Source organism: Peromyscus californicus, unplaced genomic scaffold, assembly GCF_007827085.1.
Source record: "Peromyscus californicus insignis strain IS unplaced genomic scaffold, ASM782708v3 Scaffold_6__1_contigs__length_162567912, whole genome shotgun sequence".
NCBI classification, from domain to species: Eukaryota; Metazoa; Chordata; class Mammalia; order Rodentia; family Cricetidae; genus Peromyscus; species Peromyscus californicus.
The window spans coordinates 63,637,986-63,650,303 of NW_026294584.1; the positions used below are offsets into that span (position 1 = coordinate 63,637,986).

Sequence of the window (12,318 nt, forward strand, 5' to 3'; positions counted from 1 at the left end):
AACCACAGCAGGGGGGCGGGGGACTCACCAAGGCCTGTGACTCGAACTCCAAGGGATCTGATGTCCTCTTCGGTCCTCTGTGGGGGCACCTGCACAGACATGTACACATACACTCACACTGACACATGCATAAATAAAATAATAAATCTTTTTCAATTGTAAGATCTGGAGGCTGGAGAGCTGCCTTGGCAGTTAAGAACATATGCTGCTCTACCCAGACACCTGAGCTCAGTTTCACGGGACTGCTCACAGCTCCTACAACTACAGCTGCAGGGACCCCAACACACTCTTCTGGCCTCCACTAGCATTCATGTATAGGCAGCATACATTCACAGAGACACACAACACACACAGAGGTATAATAAAAGTATATCCTTAAAAGTATATAAAATATAGCTGTTGCCACCCATAGAAGTAAATTGTTAGCTTCGATAGTATTTTCTTGAAAGGGTTGAAAATATTATACCAAAGACCCAGTGCTCACCCTTAAAAAGTCAGAAAAAGATCACGGACCATGGTAAGGCTAAAGTAAACAAAACAGAAAAGGATAGAGAAGAAGGTGGTTGAATCATGAAGTCAAATACTGAGATGGAAATCAGTGACTATCTACAGAGTCTAGAGGACAAGAAACACACAAATTGCCCTCTCCAGAAAACTCCAGGGCCACAGCTGCAGTTCTGTACCCTATGAAGTCACAAACTATCAACCTCCTAAAACGATAATTAAATAGTACTGGGAGCAAAGTCTATACTGCTGGGACTGAAGACATGAGACCCCAAAATATAGCACACTGGGATCCGAGGGTCACTACAGTAGCAGAAACAAGAGTCCACTGGCCTGTCCTCCCCAAAGCAGGATGTCAAGGACCTCTCTGGCTTGCTCTAAAGCAGGTCCTAAGACCACTGCAGAAGTGCCTCCCTGACATGCATATAAAGGGGGTGTCCCTATCACTAAAGACTCGGGGGCAGAGAGGACAGGTGCACACAGGCCTTACTGAGGCCCAGTTGTCACTGTGATTGTGCTCCCTTGGTCCCATCCTGTTTCCCACCCTTGCCCCCTTTCCATCAGCCTGAAGCATAGAAAGACATATGCTGTGGGGTGTCTTTCTGTATGGTGTGAATATGTGTTGCTCTGATTGGTTGATAAATAAAGCTGTTTGGCCTATGGCAAGGCAGCTTAGAGGCAGGCAGGAAATCCAGGAGAGAGACAGGAAGAAGAAAGGCAGAGGCGAAGGAGTCGACTTCCCGCCATCCAAGGAGCAGCATGTAATGGCACACAAGTAAAGCCACGGAACACGTGGCGACATATAGATTAAAAGAAATGGGCTGGGTTTAGTTATAAGAGCTAGCTAGCAAGAAAATTGAGCCATAGGCCATGGCCATGCAATTTGTAATTGGTATAAGCCTCTATGTGTTTACTTAGGTCTGAGCGGCTGCAGCACCAGGCAGGACTGGAGAAAACCTTCTGACTACAGACATAAGCTTTCCCATTTCTTTGATTCTTCCCTGAAGAGTCTTATTCCAATAAAACTCTTTTTTATTAATTTGGCCACTTTTCTCTCTTTCATCTGTTTTTTGTTATAGATGAGGAAAAAAATTTTCTTCTTGCTACACTATTTAAAAAACTTTTACATACACATGAAGAATTTTCTTGAGTAACTCACCTTATCAAAACAGATCTAAGAATAAATAGAAAATGTGAATAGCTCTGTATCAATTGAAGAACTTAAGTTTGGGATCTTGAACCTTCCACAAAGAAAATCTGAGGCCCAGATGATGTTACTACAAAAATATGCAAATCCAGGCTACGTTTGTTCATAAAGTAGAACTGGTTCAAATACTTCCCAGCTCATATTATGAAGCCAATAATGCTCTTACTCTAGAGCCACACAACCAGACAGAAGACCAAAACTAACCAGTATCTCCCATGATCCTAGATACCAAAGCCTGAGCCAAGCATCATTGGATTAGAACTGAGACTCTGGGAAGCAGCATACTGCAGCATTGCACAGTGCAGTGGGACTTGTCCTGGGGGGTGCATCTGAGAACACAGCTCACTGGATTAACCAAAACTCCCATGGCGACTTCAGTGTTGGCAGAAAAGCATTCTGTAATAGTCAACATCCTTTCAAGGTGAGACCTCTCAACATCTGAGCAATACCAGATCACAGACTCAGACTTACAAAGTCTGCTTAGGAGAGCAATTACAGCTACTCTCAAGCTCGATGGTGAAATGCCGCCCCCTACCTAACATCAAGAACAAAGCAAACAGGCCTCTTAAAGCCTCTTTGGCATTGTCCCTAACAGTCTGATGATGCCCACCAGGCCTGAGCAGAAACGCACTTCTACCTTGTTATCCGACCTGGTTTGGGAAGTGAAAACCTTCTTAGGGAATCTTTCTTTTTTCAATGGACCAGAACTAAAAAGTACATTGAGTAAAGCTGCAATAATGAAAATTAACTTTATGTTGAATCAATAGAAATGACCAAATAGCAGCTAAGTTACTATTACAATACCATAAAATGCCAGAAAATTTGGGACTGATGTATTAGGTGATGATCAAATTCCATCTACTGAAAATGACTTTAGTGTCAACATGACTCTCTAAGAAGATGTAAATAAATTGTTTGTAGGTCAGAGGAATAAACTGTTCTGGTTAGTCAACTTGACACAAACAGGAGCCACTTTGGAAGAGTAAACCTTACCGTCTGATGATTGGACTGTGGCAATATTTATGGGGCATTTTCTTGACTAATTGTTGGTGTGGAAGGACCTAGTCACTGTGAGAGGTACCACTCCTAGAAAGGTGGTCCTGGGTTCTATAAGAAAACAGACTGAGCAAGCCATGGGGAGCAGGCCAGTAAGCAGCACCCCTCCATAGCCTCTGCTTCAGTTCCTGCCTTCAAGTTCCTGCCTTGAGTTCCTTCCCTGACCTCCCTTCATAGTGGACTATAATCTCTAAGGTGTAGTAAACCCTTTCCTCCCTTACTGCACTGGTAACAGTGGTTATCACAGCACCAGAGGAGTCACTAGGACACTAGTCTCCCCTTCTTCCCGGGTACCACTCCAGCTTTGATGTGTATTAATGTGAAAAGCTTCACCTGTCTGCTTGCAATCTAGAATCCACAGATGAGAGAAATCCCAGAGCATTTGTCTTCTGAGTCTGACTTCTATCCCTCAATACAATTATCTCCAGTTTCATCCCTGGTCAGATTGTATGACATACAATTGAAGGAAATTGTCTTTATTAAACCCATCATTATATACAGTGAGTATACTTCAATAAAAAAAAATTTTTTAAATGCTCAAGTGAGAGCAAGAGAAAAGGGACCAGGATTGCCATGGCAGCAGCAGTCCTCAGGATGAACTGTGCAGTCTTTGCAATAGTGTCCTGATCCAAAGTGCTTTTTTTAAGTTTAAATGTTTTCAGAAAAGCACGGATGTAGACTGGACAGCTGAGGAAAAGCAGGACAGATTTTCAGGCTCTACTCACTTCCCCCAAGACTTGCTGGAAATCTACAGAAACCATCAGAAGGTGGAATTGACAAAGGAACAGACACAGGTGCTGGCAGGAATGGAAAGCCATAAGCTGAAGCCTGTGGTCCAGGCCGGCTAGCATGGGGTACACTGCGGGCAATAACAGAGACCCTGTCTCAACCAAGGTAGAAGGTGAAGACCCATATTCCAGGCTGTCCTCTAACCTCCACACCACACTGTGGCACATGCATGCCTGAACTCACATACGTGAATACACACATACACATATGCACACACACACACACACACACACACACACACACACACACACACACACACACCTGCAAGTATGCACAGATTTTTAAAAAAGATTTCTTTTACAAGTCCCAGTGTGGTGCCATGCAGGATGAGGCAACTCACTGGTACACACACACACACACACACACACACACACACACACACACACACACCACACACTATAAAAGTAATCATTTTTTAAAATTCATTCTTTGTGAAAGCTAGAAAATGAAGAGAGATGGTTGTATCAAAATCAGTAGTGACCACTTTTTGCAGACTTCATATAAAACCTATGAGCAAGCAGCCTCCTGAGAGCTTTCCTAAGCGGAAACTTCAGAATTTGTGGAGTAAGACTGACCCCACTGTGATGATGCCAATGGGTGAAAAATATCATGGTTTGCTCCACAGGGGAAAAATAGGAATTGTGTGACAAGTAGCGGGAAGTATTGTCAGCACAACAAAGGAAAACAGTGCCACCCACACGTCAGTCTGTACCCTCGGCACTAAACTCCCAAGTCTGATTTACATAAGGCACACAGCGGATTGCACTGGAACCGAGCAGGCGATGGGGACACCTCCCGTCTCCCCATATCTGTGCACACTTGACTTCTACTTCCCTTTCAGATTGGTCCAGTCTGCGTGGTGCTTTTCAGCCAACTCTTTTGGTGTAAAATGCCTTTACCAGCCAACCAAGTCAGGCCTCCCATCTTCATTTCCCCCACTCCAGGCTGTGCCCCGCCTTTCTATCCATAGTCCCACCCTTCAGAAAGTGCACTTGCATTGCCTGCAGGTGTATATTTACATACACTTGCACACTATTTAGTGTGTGGTTTGTTATTATGGGGGTAGGGTGTGTGTGTGTGTGTGTGTGTGTGTGTGTGTGTGTGTGTGTGTGTGTGTACACATGCAGGCATATATGTACATAGGTATGGAAAGAAGAGATTGAGCACATTGTCCACCCTGTTATTTGAGACAGGGTCTCTCATTAGCCTGGAGCTCACCGAACAGGCTGGCTAGCCAGTGAGCCCCAGGGATCCACCATCTTTGCCACCCAAGTGCTGAGATTAGATACATGCATGCGCCACCATTCCTGACACTTTTAAGTGGTTGCCGGGGCTCAAACTCAGGACCTTATACTTTCAAAGCAAGCATTTTACTCGCTGAGCATCTCCCTAGCCCCTAATTCTCCATTTTCTAAGGGAACAATTGGAATTTTGAAAAGACCAGAGTCACCACAGCTGATGATAGATTCAAAAGATATCCATGGCAGGAAACTGGGTCGTACCAGGAGCTTATTGACAAGAGTGAAGTTGGCTTTCAGGGTGTGGCCTCAGGTAATTTCAGATCCAGGAGACCATCAGTACATTCACTACCAGCTGTCTACTCCTCTACAGTAGCAAACTCCATCTGCTTGGTATATCCACTCTGTGTGCCTTGCCCAAGACAGTGCTACATCCACTCAGTCTGCACACAAGTGCTTTGCGGTCTGTGTGGAGCTTGTCCAGAGACAAGCCTCCCTGGAGGCCACACTTCTGGAGCCGGAAGTAGGCGCCGCACTTAAAGGGCCCCTCTCTGAGATGAACTACACAGTTCATTTCACACACAGCCATCAAGCTCTGAGGCGGGTTTCTGGGTGGCTCATGTTTCTTTTCTATTTCCCCTCTTGTAGATAAAGAATTCATCTACAGAGAGCGGAAAGGGAGCGTCATACTGCGGAATGTTGAAACAAATAATTCTACGGTGTTAATAGAAGGCAAAAAAATTGTAAGTACTCTCTCTAATGACCAGGATAATTTCAGAGTAATTTTTTCCCCTCCTTCAAGTCAATAAAGCAGAAAATGACTTTAGGCTTCAACTTTCGGTCGAGCCGAGGAGAAGCATTAACTTGTAATACCTCTGGCTGAGCAAGTAAAGATAATGAGAAATTGAAAGCACTAATTTAATAAGTTGAAAGCCTGCTTTCTTTGGGGGGTGTGTCCTGAAAATTTTTCCACAGGTGTTGGAAGCAAGTGTTGCATATCAAATATAATTGAAAGATAAAGTCCGAAGGCTTTCACACATTTGTGGAACAGCCGCAATAAAACCCACAGAATAATACTTCAAGAGAACTTGCTTAATTTTATTTAAGAAAAAAAAATCCCTGCTCAGGGAATATTGACTTAGGTACCATGGCTGTGTCATGATAGAGAGCACTGGATACAGTAAGGGTTTTTTGTGGTTTAAAATAAGTACTAAGCCAATCTGAAGGTACTGCCTTTTCAGCCAGGAAGCCTTGTTTTGGATTTGCGTATGAAAATATTAGCAAAGCTGACTGGTTCACTACCAGAAATCATCAGAGGGGAATTGATTTCCTTTCTTTGTTTACAATGCACTAGCACTTGGTATTAGGAGAAGTGCCCTGTGAACCTGAAGGCTGATCATTTTCTTGCCTGCTTCCTTTGGGACAGTAAAAGGAGGAAGCAAAGGTGAACATGTGAATAGTGAGAATTGAAAAATGGCCAAATGTCCAGGTCAGAGTGATGATAAACCAGCTGGGGTGAGACTCAGACCTGAGGAAGAATCCAGGCTGATGGAATATGGACAAGAAGAGCTATAGAAGAGGCCAGTCTGCCCCCAGAGAAGGCCACAAGGCAGTGATGGCCAGGTCCAGGAGCTCTGCCTAGGGAAAGAAAGGGCGGCTTCTTCACTGACCTCCCATCCTGGACCCAGCGAAAGCCGCCTCTACCCTTTGCTCCCAGGGACATTCAACTGCCTGTTGCATTTTCCTATTGCATTTCTTTCTGCTATAGGATACTATGTCTTTAGCACAGATGTATCCTGCTTTTTATATAACCTGGCCCTACCCCATGAGGGTGTCACTCCCAGAATCATCTTGGGGTTCAATCAAATTATATTCTCCATAGAGGACTAGGAGAGAAGAATGCGCCTACCCTATTGTGCTAAAAGTTCATTTGGGGTAGAATTATGAAGATTTCATCTGACTCAGCCTACTTCAAAGACTAAAGTTACAGGAATGTTTTTAAATGTTTGTCAGGAAGAGAAAACACTCAGCCTGCTGCTGAAGGGACAGACATTTCCAGCTTAGGGTGTGGTTTAGTCCAAGCAGAGAGTATATATACAGCTCTGCATGAAGAAGACACAGAGCATAGCCCCTTAGGTGTGGGATAGATGGCTCAATGGTTAGGGGTACTGGCTGTTCTTCCGGAGGACCCAGGTTCCTAGCACCCCATGGTGGTTCATAGCTGACTATAACTCCAATCCCAGTGGATCCAATACCCTCTTTTGGCCTCCTCAGGCACGAGGCACATATGTGGTATGCAGACATACATGCAGGCAAAACACATATACACATAAAATAAAAATAAATAAGTCTTTAAAATCAGTAGTTTTTAAGAGGCCATGTTTAACTGAGGTTGTCTTAGCCAAATAGTGAGACAATTTCAGAATCTACTCTAGGGACAGAAAAATGTTCACCTCATACATTAACTGACTTATTCCATTTACCACAGTCTTTATTGCCCTGAAATGTCACAAATGCACTAATTTACAAACACTTATTGGACACTGAATACATGCAATCTGATCAATGGATAATTTTTCACTCAAAGCCACATTTAAATGCTGCCAGAACCAGAGTTTTTAAGAAGGAACACAGGATAAATGTCACTTAGTGGCCTGCACTGTCATTCAGATGCAGAATCTGGGTTTAATTCCTTCCCAGTTGCTTAGCTGCTGCAAGTGTATGGGCTCCTGTTTCTCCATTTCCAAGTTAAAAGCAATTTCTCTTGCCAGCCTAGAACACAGGGGCTGCTGTGGTACCTGTAGACCGCGTCTTCCTAAGGTTGGGCAGGGGGAAACCAAGGGACAGGGAGCATTGTTACTCTTCTCATTACTCTTCTCAGTGACCAAAACCCTGACAAGAAACAACTTAAGGGAGGTTTATGTGGGTTGGTGGTTTGAGGAGGGCACAGGTGGTCATGAAGGGGAAGGTATGGCAACAGCAGAGGCAGGCGGGGATCTCTGTGAGTTGGAGGCCAGCCTGGTCTACAGAGTGAGTTCCAGGACAGGCTCAAAAGCTACACAAAGAAACCCCGTCTCAAAACAAAACAAAACAAACAAAAACCCAAACCCAAAGTAACTTTCACATGAGTTACATTTGATGTCTCAGGAATTCTGGAACATTCTATTTTACTCTTGCTTTAAAAATAGCTTAAGTGTTATCTTATTTTCATTGTTCTTAAAAAGACTCTTTGTCAACAAAGGAGGTCTTTGGTATATTACACACCTTTTGCCCTGAAAAGTGGGTCGGCGTGAGGAAACCACCTGCCACATCCCATACCTAGAAAGTCTAGTGAGTCTCTCCTCTGCTACACAGCAGGCTGTTTTCCCTCTCCTGCTCTGGCTCCTTCCTTTTCTCATGGAAGTGTGCTTAAAGTAGCCTTACTGCATTTTACTGACATAATTAAATAGGTTTTTTGGGCCCTAAATTCCTAATGATATTTAGCATCAGCTTGAAAGTTCTCCTGGAACAGAACAGAACAAGACTTCTCAGAAGGAAAGGCCTGCGGCCTGTACTTGATACTTAGTTCTCTACAGCTGGACTGTCATTGGCTTGTGTTGGTATTTTAACTCCCCTTGGTAAGGAAGCTGAGATTGTCCATGTGACGTCAGAACCCTGGCTTCACCCTGATACAACGCCTGGTGATTCTGCAGGGCTGCTTCGGGGGAGATGGCTGGATTGGTGTATTTTCAGATTTTAGGAATGGGAATGAGAGGTACCAGCTTCAAGAGTGGGGCACTGAGAAGAATTGTCCTCCAGGGAAACTCTTTATTGGAGGAGAATTAACAGTGTATACAGTACTGTGGAGTTCTCAGGACAGGGTCCTCCAGGAGAGGGAGAAAGAACCTTCCATTCCAATAGACAACATGGGGTGGAAGGAGATTCTTACTGACTACAGGGTCATAGCAGTGTTCCCTGTTGGCTTCTGGCAGCAGATTGGAGGGTAGCAAGGCTCCACCACCGGGGATGTGGCCAGGTCTGTGGGGTCACAGCATCTGTTGTCCGACTTCTGCGACACACATACTCATTCTGTGCCCCTTTCACTGACAATACCAGTGGCAAGAGCAACACTTGTGTGTCGTTTAAATTGTGCCAGACATTTAGGAGGAAGCCTGGGAAGACGTTTCAAAAGCAATAAAGACTTTTGTATGTTTTGAGTCACTCTGGGGAATTTTCCACTAGTAAACAATCCGAGAGGTGCGATGGCTTACATTAACAAAAATACCTGGAACTCAGAAGATGAGATGAGCGGGTCGAAATGGTGAATTAGGATGTAGCCCTTAAAACACCAGCTCCAGAGGCACTGGGGTACTATGAAAGCGATTCATGACGCTCTATAAAAATACATGAAGAATACAAGCAGGGCGCTTATGCATCCGCAAGTGATGGAGGGCATCATCATTGCATCCAAAAGGCCAGGAATTAAATATGAACCGTGCAGTCGGTTCATCTTGCTGGCTGGCAGAGCTCTGTGTTGTTTCCTAATGGATTTACACAGCTGCTGTCTCATGGCGTTTATTCAGTAATTTTAATCTGATTCATAAAATTTGAAGCACATGTTCCAAAGAGAAGAGCCATTGCTGCCCTCGTAAGATGACTATGAAGGACTATATGGATGCCTGGAAGTCCTTGGAAGAGAGAGCGGCTGTCAAGGGGGCACTTGTGCCGAGCTTCTCCCTGCCCTCCTCCCTCTGCCTGGCCTCCCCGCTAACTGACTTAGGCTAATTACTTATTTTAGTCACCAAATTCACATTTAAGTAAAACAGCATTTTTGTCTCTCTAACTTACATCTCCTTTTGATTTAATATCACTTTTAGACATAGAATTTGAGTTTTATCTCGGTCTCTCCAAATTAATTAATTTTGACTCTTCACAAGAGGGGTGTAATTAGGCAACTGCTCAGAGCAGCCACAGCCAGCGGAGGAACTGCAGGATTCCTGGGGACCACAATGTGAGGTCCCCTCTCTTCCTGTTTCTTTCCTCCAGTGAGCCACTGATAGTGACTGTCACTTGCTCCCTTTAATTAATTTCTACCTGGGACTTCATGCACTGTTGTCCACTCTGACTTGTGAGGTGACAAGTTTGAGAAGAGAACTAAGTCTGTGCCTTCTGCCTCTTACCCTTTCCTGACTCTGAGTTCAGGGCACAGTTGTACCTGGGAACAAAGGAAGTTCTGATGGGCGTCATCACGGGAGGGAGACAGGATGGCCCTGGGGCCATGGTTCTTACTCAGCAGCTCACCGTGACCTGAGCCCCATGTGATGGACATGTGGTAACACTGACAGCCCAGCGCAGCCTGCAGGCTATCTCCAATCTGAGGCTGGGTTTTGCTTAGCATGGGAATGAACTCTAGAAGAGATAGCTTTGTCTTGGCTATCACATGGAAGCTAGCAGCTCGTGCTGTCCCTCAAATGCTCTGCTTGGCTACGGACTGATTTACTTCAACTTGAAATTCAGATTTCTGGCATCTCCTGAAAAATAGGAAGATCTGGTAGCCATGGTTCCTTTTCTCACAAAAAGCAAAATCTGGCAGGAACTCATGTCTCAGCCCCTCAGATGGGAATGGGGCTGGCCAGCCCTAGAGTGCCCACTCCTGACTCCTACCCTTCTGGTCCAAGTTCAAGGTAGGTCTTCCCCTCTCAGTTAAGATAATCTCCACAGACATGCCCACAGGCTAACCTAATATAGACAATCCTTCACTGAGATTCTCTCCTTTGATAATTCTAGACTCTGTCAAAGATGGGCAATTCAAACCAACCATCACACCAGGCCACCTCAAGACATGGGATGTGGCAAGGTCTATAGGGTAAGGGGCTGGTAGTTCTTCATACTCTGAGCACCTACAGAGTAACCAGAGGAACCCCAAACACTGCACAATCACGGCCTCACATAGCTGAAATTCTTAAGAGACCTACAAGCCCAAATACTCGATGATTCTTTTATTATTGTATTACTGTCTTAGTTGGGGTTACTATTGCTGTGTTGACCCACCAGGACCAAATAAACTCAGGAAGGAAAGGATTTATTCAACGTATGTTTCTGCAGCTCTGTTCATCACTGAAGGAAGTCAGGGCAGAATTCTGGAGGCAGGAGCTGATGCAGAGGCCATGGAGGGGTCCTGCTCACTGGCTTGCTCCTCTTGCTCCTCATGGCTTGCTCAGCCTGCTTTCTTATAGAACCCAGGACCACCAGCCCAGGGATGTCACCACCCACCATGGGCTGGGCCCTCTCACATCAATCCCTAATTAAGAAAATGCCTTACATTTGGATCTTATGGAGGCGTGTTCTCAATTGAGGTTCCTTCCTTTCTGATGATTCTAGCTTGTATCAAGCTGACATGGAACTAGTCAGGACAATTATTTAATTTTGGGGGAATTTCATACATGAGTACTATATTTACATCATTTCCGCCCCTCCCTCCCCACCCTTCAATTCTTCCTGTGTCCTTCCCAACTAGTGCCCCCACTCTGGTGTGCTATATATACATGTGTTTAGGACTGATCAGTTGGAATCAAGAGACTTATTAACAGCCATTAGTTGCCTGTAGCTTTTCATCTAGGCATGAGGCCTCATGAAATTTTAGTGTTTCCTGTCCATGTTGGCATGTTAACAGGTTTGTCATTGTGCAGGTCTTGTTTGCGTGACCATATTGTTGATACTTCACGTGTGTATACTTCCTATTATACGTACAAGACACTATCACTCGGGAGGTGTCGTGGCCTCTGGCTCTTACAATCTTTCTACCCCCTCGCCTGCACTTTTTCCTGAGCCTTACTTGTAGGAGTTACACTATAGATGTACAAACTGGGGCTGGGCACTTATTCTCTGCATTCTGACATTTGTGAATCTCCGCAGTAGCCTCTATCTGTTGCAAAAGCAAGTTTCTTTGATGACAGGTAAAAGCTACCGCTACTGGAGGGTATAAGGATCAATATTTAGAACATAGTTAGAAATGATATTCATTTAAGAAAACAGGAGTAGCAGGCTCTCCTCTAGGGTCTGTGACCTCTCCAGCAGCCACAGGCAGATGGTTGGATTTACAGTACCAGGCAAGAACTCCGTGCTGTTGAGCTGCCCTTAAGTCCTATTAGATGGTTGTTGTCTCCCCCTTAGATATGAGGGCCACTACTGCACCCTGGGGATATCTTGCGATTCTGGCCACTGTTGTGGTTCATGGGCTTTACAACTGGGTAGGAATGTTGACTGCTTTTCTCCCTTGGCAGCTCGCATAGCACCTTCCGATACTATGAGAGCCAATTCTCAGAGAAGAGGCTTCCAGATCAGTTACAGCTCAATTCCTCTAAGCCCTGTGTCTGAAGGATGCAATGTCTTCAGCAAAAAATAGTTGAAAAAATAAGAGCTAAGTTGTACAGCTGATGGCTTGGAGCTGAGAGGGCTTTGATTAATTCCACACGACAGTGGATCAGCCTTGGCCCCAGAGGATACCCCCCAAGATGCTGTTGTTAATGCCTGCATCTATGAGCT

The 12,318-nt window shown here is 44.8% G+C and overlaps 1 protein-coding gene across 6 annotated transcripts in view; it reads left to right on the forward strand.

The window, feature by feature from the left end:
• Window positions 1-12,318, forward strand: part of Dpp6 (dipeptidyl peptidase like 6) — an 883,656-nt gene that overhangs the window by 625,074 nt on the left and 246,264 nt on the right. For all 6 annotated transcript variants that reach the window (XM_052721907.1, XM_052721909.1, XM_052721906.1 and 3 more), the window contains exon 4: window positions 5,443-5,537. In XM_052721907.1, the coding sequence (XP_052577867.1) occupies window positions 5,443-5,537 (95 nt within the window). The remainder of the gene's footprint in view (window positions 1-5,442; window positions 5,538-12,318) is intronic.